Genomic DNA, 20,343 nt, shown 5'->3' on the forward strand with positions numbered 1-20,343 from the left:
GCTCAATGCAATACTGAAGTACTCCCTATCTTGCTATTCCATTCTAATTCTTTGACAGGAAAAATGGGAGCTTGCCCAAAATCCTCTCTAGTTTCACTTTCATTCTTGAAATCCTTCTCTGCTTTCCTTTTTAACTTTGTCACATTGTTTGGATGAGGACAGATTCAGTTTTAAACAACCTCCACACCAGCAAAGGAAGACACAAGCCCAAAGGGGTTTGTCACATGCAGTTGCTATGAAAGATCCAGCTTGGTTGGGCTGGAGCGTGCAGCGACTGGTAGTGTTTATTCTGCTATTTCTGTCTTTCAGCCTTTAATCTTTTCAGTATTTTGGGAAAAATAGGGATCTTACTGACTGAACTCTTTAAAGGATGAGAGTTACAAGCGTTTTCATTTAGCTTAATTATCTATAGGCATTTGTGAGGAATCTCTCTCTTATCTGGTATTCCCCCAGGTGAGAATGGGGATTGCTCTGTCTACTTGTCCTGACTCCCAGATCAGCACCCCTCTGAAGAGCCAGTGTGGCTGTATTGATAGAGTTTGTTTTCCCCCAGCCCCATGTCTTCTCCTGTGTGAAGTCTGGAGGGTAGCTTGGTTCCATTTTTGCACAGTGCTTCATAATGTAAGACATCTTTATAGTGCTCTAATATGATCAGTTACAGTGGTAGGTTGGGAAGAACCAACCAGAAGAGTTACATTCAGTCCCTTCAATTAAATGATTTGAAGGGATTTATCACCAACCATTTTCTAAGGAATGAATAAATTATATGTTTACACCTAAGTTTAATGTACATAGTCTCTTGCATCATTTCTGTGGACTTCAGCAGTTGAACTTTTTTGGGGTAGGATAATAAACAAAAGTTACACTTCTTTTTCTGGTAACGAGAAAGCCGCTCACATATTTGATTTTAAGATTGAGCTACCTCAGAAGAGGTATTTTGGGTACTGTTTTAAAAGCATAACCTTGACTTCCCTTTTTTCCAGCAACTAATGTTTTTTCAGGTAGGGGCAGACATGCTCAGTGTTAAACAATACTGTAGCACAATAAGGACATTCTGAATAATGTGTCCATGGTATGTATATTTATAGAGGGTCATATCTCATGGTGGCACTACAGGTTATAATAATGGAAGTGTAAAGCAAGTACCCTATTTTATATTTTAAAAACCATCTTTTTTTCTGTCAGAGAGCTAATATCAAGTTTTCAAAACATGGCAAAGTGATAAGTATTTTAAGAATGTAATTTCTAGCTGCTTTCAAGACAGTGGTAAGCCTGTTGAATAATAAAGTAGTAATATAATTTTGATTTCTGCTGAATACTGTTTTATGGCATTTCTGTGTCAAGGCCTATTGAGAAGTTCAGACCTGCTTAGTTCTCCATCAGGTAGCTCTTGATGCATACTGAAAATTATTTAAAAATAACATAATATATACAGATTCAGGACCTGAAGATTAGGAAGCGACTATATGAAGGTTGCTTATGTAGTTGTAGTTCAGCACTTGTTGCATATGCATATTGCTAAAGCCTCAAACTACGTCATTGTACACCATTCGTTCTGCAGGAAACCTGTCTCATTTGTTGCTAAAGATAGATGTCTCAAGTTGCAAAGAGAAGGTGACACGAATAAAACATTCTTTTTTTAATTTAGGGGATGAGACTGGGTTGCAAGAGCAGTAAGTTCTGTGCTCTCATTCTATGTGCATGCAAGGGGGAGTGAACTCTGAAGGGAATGTTGCTTCTGACTTCTGCGAATTTTTTTTTTGAACGCTTGCCTTCTGAAGAGGAATGTATGTTTATTGTAATTTTTGTATGTGATAAAAGGTGCCTTAGAAGTTAGCCATTAAAACATTGAAATTATTTTCAAAAAGAGAGGAAGTCAGTATTTCAAAGTGGAATAAATCAAAGCACAAGGTATGCTTTTTGTTGTGCTCACTTGTGTCACAGTTTAGCCTTGTGACTCTGTAATCTCTTCCTTCCGTTATACATTAAGACTGCCAAGGATAGCTCATGTTTAATTTTTACAATGTAACTTGACATGGCTTCGGTCTTGGTGGGCGTCAGGGAAGTTAAGTAAAATTTGTTATTTGGAGCAAAGGATACATGACTTTTTGTCTGTTGTACTGTATGCACTTTATTCCTACTTGAGGATAAATTTTTCAAGTTGCTATGCCCTTTTTGAAGATGCTTCACTATTAGTTTCTGCTTTAAAAACCCAAGTTTTCTGCTTACTTTGTATTGTGTTTCAGAAAGTTATACGGTGGTTAGCATCTCTTACTTCTTTCATGTTGAGTAAAGCTACAAGGAGCTGTTGCTCATGAGGAGAATTACAACTGTGTTTGTAAGTGAAGAAAAAGCAGGATTTGACTTTTTAAACTGTATTTAGCGTTGGCATCCTGCTTAGGTTTATGTATGAGATTCATGTCTTCGATAAGCATCAGGATATAAACAGAATTATTTATTTTCTTCACCTTCTAGGACAAACAAGAGAATTTAAACTGGGGGGAAAAAAAATCCTACTATGTGACATTGTTTCCCGTATGCCCAGAGAAAGGAAGAAAGATACATACAAATGTTTAGCATGTGCAAGTTTCTTGGTGCATGATTGGTTCCCTACTTAGGAGTGGAATTCAGTGAAATAGGACTCCTCTTTTAAAAACAAAGACTAAGCACACAACAAAGGATAAGTGATCAAATGATTAGCCAGAGGCTAATAGGAATGCAAGGGAAGAGTGACAGATTGCATATTAGGAGAAATCTGATCTGGAAATTAATTTGAAGCTTTCTGCAGCTGAGGCTGCAAAAGAACTAATTTTGAAATCTTTCTGAAGGACATAATTATATGAAAATTCTGACTTGCTTGTGTATAAAGTATTCTATAATACAAGAAAGAAGGCTAATGGATACATAAAGTTGAATTATAATTCAGAAGAATCTTCCTTCTCCCCCTCCCCCCACTTAATTTTTTAAAAATCTGTCTTTGCTGAGGGTGAAATATGCATCTGCTTGTAGCTTAGTGTGGGAAATTGTGTTAATTTACTTACAAATTCTGGTAATTTAGAAATATGCATGCTGTAAGTTTCTCTGTGGTTGCATCTACATTCTGTTGTATGCAAGGAGGAGAGTAAAATCAGGACAGCAGATAAATACCTCACCAGGCACAATCAACAGCTATATGTCAGCAGGAAAATACACTTAAATATTGGAAAAAATAGAGCTTTTAATTATGAAGAAGTGAGTATTTCCTTATTTAGTGACCTACCAAATGGTTTTAATTTAACCTCGCGGTAGGTAGATGTCACTTTGTCTTAATAGAATTTGCTTTCTTTAGAGAGACCACATTAACTTTCTTCAAAATTTAACATTAACTGCTGTAGTGCAGCAGTGTCCGAGTCCACAGTTTTTTTTAAGGTTCAAAACATTCCTTTAAAAAAAACCCACAAACTTATTAAAAAATCAGCTTACGGAAGTTTGCTGGTTTACCTTTTTAAAATGTATGTTTTAGTTTTAAAGCATTAATAAATACACTACAGTAAAATTCTCAAGAATTACTAAATATAGAACAGTAAAATTTGAATACAACAGCTGAGTTTTTGTCAAGCTTTAAATGTAACTAAAATTTTGTCAGCACGTTACTAAAATTATTTGCTGCTGAAGGATGGAAATTAGTTTCATGTAGGCTTTGATATTCAATTAAGCTGTTTGTAAAGCTTGATTTTTCTGAGTAATTCACTGCTGGTTTTTGATTCATATAAATACTTGCTGCTTATGTAAAAGAAAAAAGTGACACGAACAGTATGTGAAGGTATCAGGTTAGTGTAAGTTGTAATTTAAAGACCCTCTCATTTATGCCTTTGATCATTTTGTATAGTAAAGGAGAAAAGTGAAGTAGCTTTTAGAGTTATGTATTTGCATCATTGCTTTCTTCTGAATAGAATTATGAACGCTTAATTTCAAGTCGACACTCCTATAAGTGTTGTAAGTAACTAGCAATTTCTCTTCTGATTTGCAGTTCCTGTATAGTTTTGCATTTGATGATGTTGTTGGGATCTTCTTGGTGGTGGGTTTAGCATGAGAAGTGGAGGTCTGTCACTGATAATCCTCTTACCTCCGACAGCTAAACCGTGCCGTATATAAAAAACCTTTCAAGTCCTATTCTTGTCTTTTAAATTTCTGTCAGATATTTATTTAGTATAACAGCAATTGAACAACAATAAAAACTGAGTCTTTAAAAAAACCTATTGTGTTGATAGAAACAAATCTTATTATTTACTCTTGTCATTAACAATGTTTTATAAAGAGTAAAGAGGAAGGAGAAGTGCTGCAGCCTTGTGGTCTGTCTCTAGCCTGTAGGTCCGTATTCCCAGGTAAAAGGTCAGGCCTATATTTTATATTATTTTGCCTTTTAGTCCTTTGGATTATGTTTTCCTTTTTTCAAGACTCACATCGTAACAGTCTCTTTGGAGGCATTAGCTAACATCAGTGCAATACTCGGGGATTTGCAGCTATTTTTAAAGGAAGTATATAAGAAAATAAATTCTGATTCTGGTGCCATGGTGTCTAATACATAGCTGAGATGTTCCAATAGTAATCACTCTGGTTAAGCCATGCTAGTTGTTACAACCAGAGATGCTGGTATTCCTCTACTAAATCTGTTCTGCTTCTGTTTGCAGCTATGTCATCGTATCTTTTAATTGTTAAGTCTGAACTTCCTGGTGCTGTTGCGGGGTTCTTAAATGGAGACGAGAGTGGGTAAGGAAAAATGCTTCATACGTTCTGTATTTGTCTTGAAGAAGAAAGTGGTTCAGGACTGCTGAAGGGGATGGTACTGACACTTCCCTTTGATCTCACATGCTAAAAAAATTAGTTATTTACAGGAGTTCTTGGAATATGAAATATATTTGGCATGTGCAAGCCTTCTGCAGCACACACACACACAGAGCATGATTCTTTCCTCATAGCAATTTCCCATCAGACGACCTTAAAGTCAGTGGCAAAACTCCATCTACAGAAATCTCCCTTCTGTAAAAATTTAAAAGGGGAAGCAGGAGGGGACGGGAGAGAGAGGAGAAGAAACGTTTAAACTGCTGTCATGTTATCACTTCACATATTTCAAAACCACAGTACAAAAACCGGCAGACATTTAAATTTAAATATTTTGTTGTCTTGCTCCAGTAATGGGACTTGTCTTGGGAAAAATGCCAGGTTTCCAGACTTGGTTTATAATTCCTTGACTTGGCTCCCAGTAAAGAAATTGTTCTTCACAATTGAGCTATAAAGCTGTATGTAAGGAGCATGTCCCTCAGATTTCTATCAGAACTGTTGCAAGAAATCTGTGCCTATGCTAAGACAAACGTTGCAGCTTCAGCACTGAAATACCTTGTTTGAGTTGTTCCAGTGCTGCTGTCATTCATAGCATATATCATATGTAACACATATCTTAGATTGTGTTACAGCTGTTTTTCAAAACTGCAATTTTCAGAAGTTTCGAGCTCAAAACTTTCTCTGGTTTGAAATGTGGTGAAATTGTCTCAAGGCTGTGTGATGCTTGTATTATTCCTGAATGTTGTGGGTGAATTTTAAGTTTGAAATTAGTTTTTTAAAAGTTACTTCATATTTTGTCATTTATAACTTTTCAATTTTATAATAAACATTTTGAGAAATGAAGTGTGGTGGTAATCTTGCTTTCTGTCTTTCTGCCCCCCCTGGCCCTTGCAATAATATGTTTTTAGTAAGGGGCTTTCCTTTTTTTTTTTTTTTTTTTTTAAACTATTATGTTTTATGTGTATATGTCATTTTTAGTCTGCTAATGTATCTCTCCTAGCTGTGGTAGTCATCAGGTTTTCATTTGGGTGCTATCACTTTCTCCTTCAAGATCATACTTTTAACCCCACTCTTCATACATGGTGGCGTTGAGCCTGCTACTGTATCTGCTTCATGTGCGTTCCAGTCTGTCCCCAAATTTAGCTTATAACATCATTTACTACTGTTTCTAATTTTGTCAGCTCTGTTTATGCAAAGTGACTTTTCCCAAGATACACTTGTAAATAAACAGCTTATGAAAACTCATAATAGGTAGAATCTGGAGGTCCCGCATGCATGCATGCTGTTCAAAGGATTGTTCTGTCTAAAAAAAGCAGTATAAACAACTTCTTTATTAAAGTGCCTATTTGATAACACACCCACCAGCTTTGTTTATCAAGGTCCTAGCGCAGATCTTCTGGATGCGAACACTGGTGAACACACAGACGGGTTACAGCAGGTGAACTGGTTATTACAAATCATCTGAGCCACTGTAATTCTCAGTGCACCATCAGCACTGCCACCACCTATACTTCTTCCTTAGCTGAAATTACAATTTGAGATGGGAATGAAGTTCAATTTTGCATTTAGAAGGAGCTGGAATTGTCCATAGGAATACTAACCACAGCTCAGCTGATTGTCAACCTGGGTGTCATCTTGTTTCTGCCTCTGTTACCGGGAGTTCTTCCATTGATAAATGTTTATTTGACTCCTCTATTCTTTGCCTAAGCAAATGAAATGTTTCAAATGCAGTGGTCAAGCAGTGTGCTAGGTACATGCACACAGCTGACCTTCTCTGTATGCCCACATCTATATTTCATATATTTTGCCATATGACTTGCCATGGTAGACCATAATCTTTTGTTTCTGTGTATTTCTTCACAGATGTCAAGAGTAGTTTTTTACTAACAGAGTTTTTAAATTATAGGAAATTGTTCAACAAAAATAGGTAATCAAATATCAAGCCTAAGCAGCAATTTATTTATGCAAAAGGCATAAATGTCGACTAGTTTGATGAAACTTCTTTAACTGGACCACTTGTTTCCAGATGTCGTTGCACAACTGTTTTTGTTAAGTCATTACAGCATCTGATATGCTTTTGTTTGGGTGCAGAATTTAACTGTAGTTAGAATGTATCAAAAGTGTCAGTTAAACTATCTGTGAAAATATTTTATATGCATAAAGCCTCCCAAGCCATACATTTGGGAAAGCCATTTAAAGAATGTTTTGCACATTGAATTATTTTTATAGATAAAGGTTAGCAGGTGTTTGAAAGGCTCAGAGCCAGTGTGTAATACATGTTCATATCTTTATTAAAAAACAAAACCATACAACATACTTGTTAATTGCAAGTTGAGATGTTTCAGTCTGTCTGCATAACAAGAATTCCACATAGTTTTGATGATATGAACATAGTTTCAAATGAGGATTGTGTTAAAAAGTTGTAATTTGTGAGCCCTCTGTTAACGTTTAATGACCCTGTCAGGAGGATATGATTGATGCAATTAAGTTGTCTTGCTTGTGTGTTATATAATTGATATGGACTGAGAGTAAAATCCTAATTTAGAACATACGAATCTCTTGTCCTGTTGCATTCAGGAATGAAATTAAAGCGATTTATAAATGTCTGCTTTTAGTTAAAATGTGGGGGAGGGAGGAGGAACATCTGCATGCCAAAGCGTTTTCAGTAGAGTCAAGGATTTATATTCCATATTTCATACTTGGAATGTTTTTATCATATAGGATTAAATTTGCAGATCAAACTGATTTTAAAGGCAATATCAAAACACTTATTCTGCCTTTGGAAAATAAGTGTATTTCTACAACAGTATTTTGAGGAAAAAATGGACGCATTTTTTGATAACCAGTAAATGGTCCACTATTCAGGTTTTTGAGATCTTTTTAAAGAAAAGAATTGGTATTCCAAAATTAAGCCATTTACAAAATTTTTTTTTTCTCCTTCCCATCACCTCATTGCAGTTTTCCTCTGTTTTCCTCCATTCCCCACAAATGTTTTTTCATTTATGATAAAGTAACCAAAATAATTTTTTCTCTGTCCTGCTGAGCTTGTGAGCTATGATGGTAACTGTGGATTTGCTGCATGCTTAGAATCAGGAGACTTAAAATAGAGGTCCCACATGGACACAGTGCAGCATTCATTATACTTTTGCCTACTGCTATGGTACTGTTCCTCCTAATCTGAACATCCACCATACTAGTAAGAAAGAAAAAGTTTCAAAATATGTGAACGCTAAATGATAACAACGTGAAGAATACTACAGCAGGGAGCTAATCTTGGCAAAGTTGCTCGTTCACTGTAGCAGTAGCAGACCTAGGCTAGTAATACTTTTTTTTTTTTTAAGAATTATGTATTTTGAGTAATTTTTAATATAGACATTGTCACTTAAGGGTTACTTTGATTTTGATATGGTGAAGACACCCTCAACCTTGAAATTTCTCTGTTCATTTATATTACATATTTTTTCAAATGAGTGACGCAAGTGGTTGTCCACGATGTATGACAGTAGTTAAAATATGTATATGGTAATTTTTCTTTAACACAGGTGTTATGCTACTTTCCTTATGATAACTTGAGGTGCTGCCTGTTTATTAGCTGCTAACCATATCCTGGACTAAATAAACTTGAAGGTCAAAGGCCAGGGTGTTTATTGGTAGTAAAGTCAGAGGCTGATGTACAAGATGTTTATCAGTACAGGATATGGTTATTACCAAGTTAGGGGGAGCCACCCTCAAGATGTTTCTGTTTCTTAACAACTTATCCATCTGTACTTTCCTCAGTTTGGAGATGAGATTTTGATTCTTTGAATAGATTTTTAATCCATTAAGACTTCATATGCCTCTACAATGCTTTTTTTGTATCTATAGTTTTATGTTTAAACATTATAGCAGATTTAATTATTATAATTTCCATCCCTTCTGTCTTTTAATTCTTGTGGGGATGTATGCAAAGAATGAGTGATCGCTTTGTGCAAGTTAAAGATAAGAAAGTCCTCTTTATTGCTGTTCTTTCTTATATCACCTCTGGACAGCAAACATCGTTTCGAATTAACTGAAAGTTGATTCACTTGTTGTTTTCTTTCATTATTTCAATGCTGTAATCATAGGTGTAATGAAACTTGGGCAGAAGAGAAAGTTGGTATGTTTAGAAAACATAACTGAATATGCAACTGAAAATATAACTGAAATATGCGACTCAGTGTAATCCAATTCAAGATATATGTAGCATACTATGTAAGTACTTCTCTTGGAAATCCATAGAGTATGAAATACCCTTGCCCTCTGATCATTGCTTTGAATAAAGGCAAGGATTTGCTTATTGTGCTGCAGAGAAATAACACACATCAGACCCCTGATCCATGCAGACACTTGCCTATGGAACATTGCCTGCAATGCTGGTTAGTTACAGGATGCTGCTCTGCTTCCTCATTGTCTGGGAGCTCTATTTTATATCACAATATAGAAACTAGGAATACAAATTCATGTAAACAGCATGTGAGGCTGGAAAATACTTATTTTTCTTGTCCTGGTGGTTATTTTGTCTAAGATCACAGTTTTAAAGTAGAACATATATTTTAGGACTCTTGAGCTTTGCATCAATCATAAATAGATTTTCCAACAGGTCATGGTACCTTGATGGGAGACTGCTGCTACTGATTACTTCAGTCTGCATTGTTTTTCCTCTCGCGCTTCTTCCTAAAATAGGTGAGTAATTAAAGGAGAGAAGCGAATATTATTCTACTTTAGTAGCAATTACAATTGAAGACTTTAAAACCTTAGTGGGTTATTTATTTATTTTAACTGGCAGGGGGCTGGTGATGGTGGGGATTACTTAAGTTGTTGTACTGTGTTCTGCCTTCCAGCCCTGCCTAGTTAACCTATTACTTGGGTTGCAGTAGTATTTTGTCTGCAATACTAAAATAAAATCTTTACAGCAGAACATTAAAGAGCTGCATTTACTTACAGCATGCCATTAGTGGTAAGCCAGTTCTAATTCTGCCCTACAAAACTACATAAATGATCTGTGACAGGCAGTTGGAATGTTGTTATTCTGAGTCCTAAGCCCCAGATACCAAGCACTGTAATAGAAAACATGCCTAAAATGTAAAGCTTTAGCTGTACATTAGGATCACTTTCCTTATAAATTCTCTTTTATTTTTACTGTTATTTTACAGGCTTTCTTGGCTACACAAGTAGTTTATCATTTTTCTTTATGGTGTACTTTGCTCTTGTGGTAAGTTAAAAATCTGTGCACAGCTTATCTATTTTTTTTTCTTATTGTTTGAATGTTTTCATAAGCCTGTTTTGAAATGAATTGTCTTCCCCTTCCCCACTTAACTTTTAATGTGAAATTTAGAGTTTTCCTTAAGTTCAGTATGTGCTTGCTTGGACAGATTACATTTGTTCTGCGGAGGCATGGAAATGTATATGAACTTTCAAGCATGTGAAAAGATTTAAAAATAATTATATTTTGGACTGGTAAATGTAACAATATTTTTGTTTTGCTGACGGTGCAGTGAAGGGAGCTGGCACGTATACTTTTGTTTCCCTACTAGTAGTGGAATGGAATTCTGTTTTCTTAGCTTCTATTACTTACTGCAACTAGTGCAGAAGAAAATTTAATATACTCCAAATAAATTAAATTTACATGTATAATGGAGTGACAGAGTTCAAAAAAAGGCAAAGAAAACTAGAACTTCATTAAGGCAGTTTACAAGATTCATTAATACGTCAATGACCTTATTCTTCTTCCCAGCTGAAAGGAAAAGTTCTTTTCCCAGCCATATGGGGGTTTTTGACCCTGATGTTCACCCTCTCAAGGCCCCTGTGAGGTAGATGTTTCCAAATATCAAAAATGAGACCTGCTAGGCAGATCTAAGAGGGAAAATATGCCTTTAAGTTGCACTATCATTCTTTTTACAGAGAAAAAGTATGTTAATGCACATGTGTAATCTGTAGTACAACCAAGCAACTCGCACTCTGTCATCTAGGTATAGAAACAAGAATCTTTTTTGGGAGCCTGGAAAAATGTTCCCCCTCTCCCCTGTCATTCTGGCTTGCATTGACTTGCATTTAATACCTGTTTTACAAAGGGATAAACAGAGTTGAAGGCAAGTTGAACAAACATGCCATCCAGGAGACCAAGGCAATCCATTAGGAACTAAACCATGTGATAAAACCAAACTTCAAAGCTGTCAAAACATCTCCCTAGGGTATCCCTGGAGAACTGAAGTGTTTGTAGGACCTTGGGAAGTATTCTTCTTAAGCTGAGCATTGAGGAGCAGCTACAGCCTCTCCAGAGCTAATGGAAATTCATTTGTAATATTTATAAATTACCTTAACTTTTGACCTCTCCTAAACTTTATCTTTAAAAAAAAAAAAAAAAGGGACCCCCCCAAAAAAAAAAAAAAAAAAAAAAAAAAAAAAACAAAACACCACCCCACTAACTATAATGCTGAAATAGGCCTTTGGCTGAAGGTAGTTGCAAGAGTTTTAAAACAAGTTCAGCTGCTGGTTTTCAATGGGAATGTGTATGCATCTCTGGAGAAAGCTGTTGTAATGGGTGGATGCATTTGAAAACAATTTTGGGCTCTGAAAAAGCAAGTGTGTAAGCAAGACTTGTGTGCAGACATGTCAAGCTGGGATGATTTAAGCTAGGGTTTAGTTCTGAGTATCAGCAAAGTAGGTAGAAAGTACTAATGAAGGAGTACACAGACTACTGGATTTCTTATGGAATGGTTAAATTTGTGTGGTAACTCTTTGTTGTTAAATGACAAAGAAGCAGCCACAGTAAATCTAATTGAGGTAAAAATCTTTAAAAGCCATTACAGATTTTTAAAGAAAACTAATACTCTTCACAGAATATTCTCTCTGACTTCTTTAGGCACTGAAAATCAAAGGCATTAACTGTGGTTTAGTTTTCATATCTAATTGCTTTGAAGTGGGTGATATGTGCTGTTGAAATGGTGTTTTAGTTTGCACAATGTTAATTTCTGTATGGCAGATATGTTTTAATTTGTTCCAGAAGAAAACTGTGTTAGTCATATGGAAGTAATACAATTATGTTTTGCATATACAATAATTCTGTGCATTTTCAAGTGCATACCATCTGTTCAACTTTTTGCCAGCAAGCCACAGTTTTAATACAGCCTGCAGAAAAGATAGGTACAATAGATGGCATATGTCTTGGTCAGTATGGTCTAGTGAGTGCACTGAGCAAAAGGTCTAGAGTACTCTTTCTTCTCTGTGCTCTGCTGTGGGGCTTTGGCAGGTCACGTATCTCCTCTCTGTGCTTAGTATCTTTTCCTTTAAAGTTAATACAGTGGTTGTAGTCCTCACTTGGAAAAAAATGAAAACACTGAGATGAGCTGATCTGGGAAAAAAACAAACATATGTAACTATTAATTCAAAGCCAGATTCTGTGAGGTCCTGAGCACTTTTGTTTCTGATTGTTTAATACTTCCCTGACTTGAATCTGAAGTGAAAAGAAATTAAATGTGATCATTAAACTTTTTTTATTGCCTCCCCTCTTGCTATATTGAATATTGGTGAAGAGTAAAGACAGATTTTTCTTTTTTTGTGTGGAGACAACCCTATTGGTAGCTGGTTCAACAGAGGTGTTAATGATTCCTGATGGTATTTTTCTAAATATCTTGTTTGTGTTCCCAGAACAAGATGTAATGCAGATTGGGAACCTGCCATATGTAATGAATGATGTTATGCACAGAGAGCCCCTCTTTGCTGAGTCCTGACAATACTGTTGGAATAAAGGAATTCCTGTTTTCCTTCTGCAGGATACAAAAAAGCAACATCATTAAGAATATTAGAACATTTTGAGACTCTAACTTTATTTTTAGAACTGTGTTTGGTGTGGGTTTAAAATACCCTATTTCCACTAGAATCTCTCTTTAGGTTTTAGGTTTTTTACACTTAAAACCAAATGTTTGTTACACTCAAAAGACAATGTTTATATGAAATAGGCTTAAAGTTCCAGAGGAAGATGGTGCTGCCTGCATGACTGCTCAGCTAACTGAGCTGTGCTGCCAACTTAAAAATCTCTTCCTGTTGGGGGGAACCTCATTAGACTACAACTGGAAACCCAAACAGATTTGAATAATTAAGCAGATGGGCAAATATAATTACAGATTCTAAATGCACCTAGTGCATTTTATTTTGTCTCTTTTTATTTCCATTTCAATCTGATCTTAATCTGCATTAATTTTATTTTAGAAAAATGTTCTTCAGCTTTTTAGGTTTGGCTTGTCTTGTCTTCCCTCTGCAATGTTTATGTATGTCTTTGCTCCCACCACTGCCAGGCACACTTCACTTTCCCCAAAGCTTGCCCTGTAGCGTTGCTCCCTTTCATTGCTCAGGAAGCCTATTCCAACCTTAGCCAGAGTTCCCACAAAGCCTCCTACTTTGGAGCCTTCAAAGCCTCTCCTTTATTTCCCCTATCTGGGTGCCTGTAAATACAAAGAGATCTTCTTGAAAAAATATTTTGCCTTCTTGCTCAGCCTCATAAATGTCTTCAGCTAGCCAACAAGCTTGGGCTTCCTGGAGAGATAGCATAGCCACGCATCCACGGTTATGGTACTATAGCAGCAGCAGTCTGCATCTGTGCCTCAGCTTAGTGTGCAAGAAAGAGATGAAGCAGGGGTGACCCATATGACAGAGTCATGCATATGTACGATACAGGCCTAAGTTATATTTTAGTGTTTGGTTCTTTCCTCCTTCTCCCTTGCTCGCTTTTTGGTTGAACTTCTTGATGCCTGTGCTTGTCCCTTCTTACACCCTTCCTCAGATGAGGTTGCAGTTCACTTTGCACAGAGGGAGGCAGTTTAGCCAATCGGTAAGCAGGTAAGAACAGATCTCCTGGTATAAAGCAGTGCCAGTTTAGTGTCAGAAACATGCTTGGAGGATTTCCATTGATAATCATTTTTCACGAAGTTTGCAGACTGCTGTTGAGCAAGCTACTACCTAGTTCCATACCTTGAGTTGTTGTGAGTTGTTCTTAGTCATGCAATTTAAGACCTGTGTTATTGCCACAATGGACTCAGCGTGCTGTGTACCCGCAGTTTCTTTTTCCCACATTTTGTCCGGAGGTAGCATTTGTTTGCTTCTCCTGGCACTGGTGACAAGACGGAGCATCTAATCCTTATCCTCTGGGAAACACCACTTGGCTGCAAGCAAAAAGTACTTCTCTGAGCCAGGAGAAGCACTCTCTTCCATGTTATTCTTCTCATGAATCTGAGTCTTTAATTAAGTTTTTAATTATTTGCTCTAGGGTTCAAAAGAATTACAACCTCTGAAGCCAGGCAACTACAATAGGAAATTAATTAGGGTGAGGAGAGCAATGCAACTATCATTTTAAACTAGGCTCCTGAAAAAGGAGGTAACATTTCTTATTTTAATTTCCCTTTGATTTTCAGCCCTGTTACTTGGCAGTCCCTAAACCAGCAGGGTGTAGCTAAAGCCCCAATGACATTCTGGGACAATAATTGCATTTATTGTTTTTCCTTTGCTTTCTAGTCCAAACCATATGTTTCTGCCTTTTTAAGATTAGCCCTAGGCTCTGCTCTATCTCTGTTAAGGGCTTGTCTACTTACGGAAAGAGCCTGGGACAGCTAATACAGCAGCTATTCTGTACGGGAGGCAGTTAGTGTGGAGCACAGAGAGAGTGAATGCGGAGCGCTGGTTGTATTTCAGTTAATGTCAGAGCTCATTTCAGTGCACAGCCTCCAGATAGGCACGCCATAAGGCTGCCAGCTGTGCATGGTAAGCAGCTGTATGGAATGGCACTGACAGGTTTTTCTGTCAAGTTTCCTTCTTGTGGCCTCACTATCTACCAGTCAAGACTGTTAATTTACTATGGGTGTAGCTCCCTGCTTTGTATACCAACAGTCTGATATTTTAGCTACGTATATCTAAATTTAAACTGATTTTTAGGGTATCATTCATACATTAAATATGCTGTCTTTGCAGGTTATAATAAAAAAATGGTCAATCCCTTGTCCTCTACCTCTAAGTAGTGCCACAGAGACTTTACAGGTAAAGTGCATGCTGTTTTGAAGTTCTTCTAATTTTATTAGGAACTGTAATGCTCTTTTTACATTAACACTTTCAGAATTACTTGTAATTTAAATTCCTTCTTTTCTTAATCATCACAGAAACTAAAAAGTTTCACATCTGTGGTTTGGACTTACTCTTTCGTTATGCCATATTTTTGCATGTATGTCTTACAGGTTTCAAATTCTACTGGGGATTGTAAAGCAAAGCTCTTTCATCTTTCAAAAGAGGTAATCTCTATTAACAATACGCAAATTTAAAGGAGGGTGGTGGTTTTTAAAGAATTGGGGTTTAAACTGTGCCCAGGGTAAGCTATTCTTCTGTAAAACTAGCTATAGGCTGCTGAAATATTTCCTATACTTGCTGCCAAGTGTTATCCAGTCTCACTCTTTTATATGAAGGCTGGCTGTCCAAGTTAGCATTTATGAAAACATTTTGCAAATATGACCAAAGTATAAAGTATAACAGATGCAGCAGTGGTCAGCCTCATGATGCAGTCGTATCAAGCCAACTTAATATGCCCTCAGGTGGAAATCAATGCTACTTGGCTGTATGCACACTTTTAGTTCCTGGCGAGGTAGAACAGGTTTCCTGAAACTGCCTGGACCTAACCTTAGTTTTTTCTTACCTGAAGCTAATTCTTCAGGCCTAATGCAATCTTGTGCATTTCATTGGATGCCAGCTCTGGTATTTGTTAATTAATGTGGCATTTAAATCATGTCACCACCTATCAAGGCTTGCAAAAGAGGAAGTATCGTGTAGAACTCTAGTCTCTGTGGGGTGAAGAGGAAGGGAAAAAGGGAAGAATAAATCTGGGATAGGCCTGTAATGTAGTGGAATTTAAGAGGGACACGGTTGGTTGCATTTGTCTGAAAAAACAAAATCCACCACCACCCTCCCAAGAAAAAGGGAAAAAAAAAAAAAAAACAAACCAACTTTGGCAATGCAAACAGGAGACAAATGTTATCTGTAGATCAGAGAAGAAATTTTGCTTTGACCAGAAACATCTACCATGAGATTCTGGCCTTTCGTCTGGCCTTTTGTGCTTTGAAGAATCTTGGGACTCTTCTCTCCTTCTTTTTTAATTTTAACTTTATCAATAGAAAGTGGCATATTTTTACCAGTATGGGCCTGATTATGTCAGCACAAAAGTGTTTGTTATATTTCGGCTTATGCCACTTGGCAACTGAAGTAAGCTGTACTAGATGAGTCATCTCTTCCATTACAAGTTTTTGGAATAATATACTGCTAATTGTGTGGTTGCAACTTTAATTATATAACTATCTTAAAACTTTAGATGCCAAAGCATGTTATATTTTCTGGATGCTGTATCCAAATTTTTTTGAAGGAGTAATATGAAAATAGTGACGTCAGGATGATGGAATCGGTAATTTGACAGGTAGCTATAGATATTAGAATTTAGAAAACTTCTTAGAAAATTTTATGAATGATACACTGACTGGGGCAAATCCTACTCTTCTTAGGTAAGTACTTGGCCTCAATACAGCTAAAAAGGAATCTTTCAGTTGTTGGCTTATAGACAGCATGACCTTTCCTGATCATGAAATAGTAATCTATGACCACCCCTTGAAGATATGCTAGTTGAAAAGGTCCAGTTTTTGTGGAATGATTCAGAGATGCCATTCTGTGTTGTGGAGATCTATCTCAGAATATTAATGTGGAAAGATTTCCACTGACTTGCAATGCTTGAACTGAATTCTGAATTCATCCAGACATTTTTCCAACCATCTGTAATAACAAATAACCTACAAGATGTTTTTGTTCCATTTTAGAGTGCTTATGCAATACCAACTATGGCCTTCTCTTTTCTCTGCCATACCTCAGTCTTACCCATCTATTGTGAGCTCCAAAGGTAATGTATGAAAACACATGCAATATTAAAATATAATTATAGTATTTCTGTAATACTTCCCCTAAATTAATCTTGAATAATTTTTATTTTCAAGTCAGTGCTATCAAACAATGCAAACTAAGTAGCTTTCATGTTTTGGGGAAATGTACAGTTTTAGTCTGTACTGGCTTTTCCTCTCTTACAGGAGAGAAAAGTAAGCAAATATGGTTCCATCATCAGTGTCAGTACATTGTCCTGGCCTGGACAATCTGGAGAAAAAAAGGTCATTTGCTAAGGTACTTACTAGTTAATTTTTATTGCTGTAACTGAATCTGCATTTGGTCACATCTGATTCAGTGGTTTTTTTGACCCAGATTCTGTTCCTGGCTCTGTATATATATCATCCTGTATAAATGCAAATTTTGATTTAAAAGATACTCTGGTATGTCTAAATTCCCTACAAGATGGGGACAATGTTACTTGTCAGCATGAAAAGTGCCCTTTAATTACCAGATTAAAAATACTTTTAAAAACCATAAATATTACTGACAGCACAGACCTCAGCAAATACTCTGTGGCCATAAATTAAGATGGTGCCTTCTTATGAAAGGCAAGCTGCTATGTAGATTGCACTGTAGTAGTCCACAATACAGATTAAGCAACACTAATTTTCTGGATTTTTTTGTTTTAGTCCATCCAAAAGTAGAATGCAGAATGTAACTGTCACAGGAATTGGTCTGAGTTTCCTAATTTACTTTCTGTCTGCTCTGTTTGGGTACCTGACATTTTACGGTAAGTATATTCTTCAAGTATTCTTTAGAATGAAGGCTAATAATAAATGATAAATGCATTCTGTCTGGAGTACTTCAGGCTTGTTTGTGCATTAATACACTTGAATCCTCAGAAATCTTGTTCCTGTGAAGACTTAAGAATATGCCTAACGCTGCCAAGTATTAGTCTCATTGACTTCTCAGTATTTAATGTAGCTAAACTTTGCGGGGTTTATGCCCTAAAATGCTATAAGGACAAGATATTGGTCCCTAAACTGTAGCTGATGGTCTGTTGATGTTCTCTAATGCTATGTAATTAGACTACTGATTGCCACTATATGTTGGCCTGTATAGTATTTTCACTTAAAAGCTGGCAACAGATTTATCATGGTCTGTGAGAAATTTTGAGATCTGATAATAGTCTGCTTGTCCAACAAGTTTGAAAGGTCTGTGCTGAGGCTGTATCTTCTAGCAACATTCATCACTTATTAACCCTGTGATACCCCAGCACATTTGTAGTCTCTGAGTAGCTCTGAGGCTGTTGTCTTTTATGAGGGGAATTTGACCACAGCAAGTCTAGCCCTAATGTTAGGTAGGCATGAAGGTTTACAGCATGTTTTCCCTGTCCGATACAGGTCGGGTACAAAGCATGTATGGCTTCTTTGTTTTGTTTTTGTATTTTTACAAATTAATTGGAACTAACACTAGCTATTTCACTAGAAATCTGCTGGAAGTGGAAAAAAAATTCCCCATCAATCATCCAATTTAGGAAAGCTTTATTTTAAAGGATTGCACAAAGTGACCTCTTTGTTTATGTGTAATGTAAAGACAAACTAGAGGCCTCCGGAAAAAAATTGACAAGGAACATAAGAAAATTAGAAGGTCTGAATCAGAAAAAGCACCCATCTAGTTTTGTGTCATGACTTCAGTGGAGGGCAATGTGTCCTGGTTTCAGCTGCGACAGAGTTAATTGTCTTCCTAGTAGCTGGTACAGTGCTATGTTTTGAGTTCAGCATGTGAAGAATGTTGATAACACTGATGTTTTCAGTTGTTGCTAAGTAGTGTTTAGTCTAAAGTCAAGGATTTTTCAGCTTCTCATGCTTGGCCAGCGAGAAGGCTGGAGGGGCACGAGAAGTTGGGAGGGGACACAGCCAGGGCAGCTGACCCCAACTGGCCAAAGGGGTATTCCATACCATGTGATGTCATGCCCAGTATATAAACTGGGGGGAGTGAGGGTGGGGGATCGCTGCTTGGGGACTAACTGGGCGTTGATCGGCGGGTGGTGAGCAATTGTACTGTACATCATCTGTATATTCCAATCCTTTTATCATTACTGCGGTCACTTTATTAGTGTTATCGTTATCATTATTAGTTTCTTCTTTTTATATTCTGTTAAACCGTTCTTATCTCAACCCACAAGTTTTACTTTTCCCAATTTTCTCCCCCATCCCACTGGGTGGGGGCGGAGTTAGTGAGCAGCTGTGTGGTGCTTGGTTGCTGGCTGGGGTTAAACCACGACACAATGACAAAAGACTAGGGAAGGATTTAAAAATGTAAAAGGAAAAGCTTTGAGTTGGGCTTCCTAGCACATGCTTCCAGTCTTCAATAATTTTTGTTGCATGCAGTTCCTGAGCCAGACATGGTATCTGTTTGATACATGAACTGAACCAAGAAATTCATATTTCTTAGAAATGTTGTTAACACAGTGCGTGATGAAGTAAATATACCTTTTTATTTACCAAACAGAAAAGTGGGTAGGGTATGACACTTGCCCTACCAAATTCTACTGACATCTTTCATTTTCATTTGCTGTAGAGTTTACGTGGCAATGTACTTCAGTACCAGTTTAATAACTCTGCATTTGGACTTTTTGATACTTCTGGGTAGTTTTTTAGTTGAGTTTAAACATAGATGACTTCGTCTGTCTGGTATCCTTGCATTTCCCAAGTACACAGATTTCAGAACCCTTATCTACATAATGGCCTTTTTTTTAAAGGTCCATCATAACCTTGGCAGAAGTAGGTGTGTCTATTTCATGCAGCGATTTTAGTATACTGTTGTATAACGGTACAGTGTCATGTCTTTTCTAAGCAATGTCATTTGCCTCTGTATCCTGCTGTAAATTTGTGTTATGGTGTGTTTCGCTCACATAGCATGCATTGTCAAATTGAATTGCCTCTACTTGGTGATCTGTCTTCTGGAGTAGTTTCATACAAATGTTGTCACATAAATGCATCACAGTCATCTATGAGGATTCTTCTAATGTCTTCTGAAAACTCACCACTTTTATGAGATGATCACATGCTAACCTGTGTTGATTGGGAAGAATAAAAATTCTTATAAGGGATGGTAAGGCAGTAAGACAAAAGTGTTCTGATTACGATTTCCTCTCCTTTCAGAGTGTTTTATATTTCTTGATCTTTTCATGGGGTTGAGATAGTGTCTGACAAAGCACCAAGAATACTGGCTTTCAGCAGCTAATAATTCCAGATTTCTAGGGAATTTTGCACCTTTTTTTCCCAAGTATAAATGTATGTCTGACCATAACTGTCTGAAAATGTTCCCTTGACACTCCTTTGAATCCTTTGAAAAATTATATGGGGAGTCTTGAAACCTCTAATAGTGTATGGGCCACTATTACCATTTCCTGACTGTCTCCATGTGGTTTGTAGGAAAATATAATTTTGAGTGCCACTCTGAGCGTCTGAAGGATTCAGCAGGCAGTGCAGGATGACCATCTGTCTCCAGATGAGATCTCAACAAGAAGTACAAAAAAAAAAGGGAAAAAGAAAAATGGTAGTAGTCCTAGAAACCATCCCAGTTCCTGTTACCTTCACT

The 20,343-nt window shown here is 36.9% G+C and overlaps 1 protein-coding gene across 6 annotated transcripts in view; it reads left to right on the forward strand.

The window, feature by feature from the left end:
* Positions 1-20,343, forward strand: part of SLC38A6 (solute carrier family 38 member 6) — a 46,316-nt gene that overhangs the window by 15,890 nt on the left and 10,083 nt on the right. For all 6 annotated transcript variants that reach the window (XM_030040663.2, XM_030040633.2, XM_030040623.2 and 3 more), the window contains 7 exons: positions 4,671-4,749; positions 9,440-9,522; positions 9,993-10,051; positions 14,800-14,865; positions 15,060-15,113; positions 16,677-16,756; positions 17,427-17,527. In XM_030040663.2, the coding sequence (XP_029896523.1) occupies positions 4,671-4,749; positions 9,440-9,522; positions 9,993-10,051; positions 14,800-14,865; positions 15,060-15,113; positions 16,677-16,756; positions 17,427-17,527 (522 nt within the window). The remainder of the gene's footprint in view (positions 1-4,670; positions 4,750-9,439; positions 9,523-9,992; positions 10,052-14,799; positions 14,866-15,059; positions 15,114-16,676; positions 16,757-17,426; positions 17,528-20,343) is intronic.

The sequence above is a fragment of the Aquila chrysaetos genome, chromosome 2, assembly GCF_900496995.4.
Source record: "Aquila chrysaetos chrysaetos chromosome 2, bAquChr1.4, whole genome shotgun sequence".
NCBI lineage: Eukaryota > Metazoa > Chordata > Aves > Accipitriformes > Accipitridae > Aquila > Aquila chrysaetos.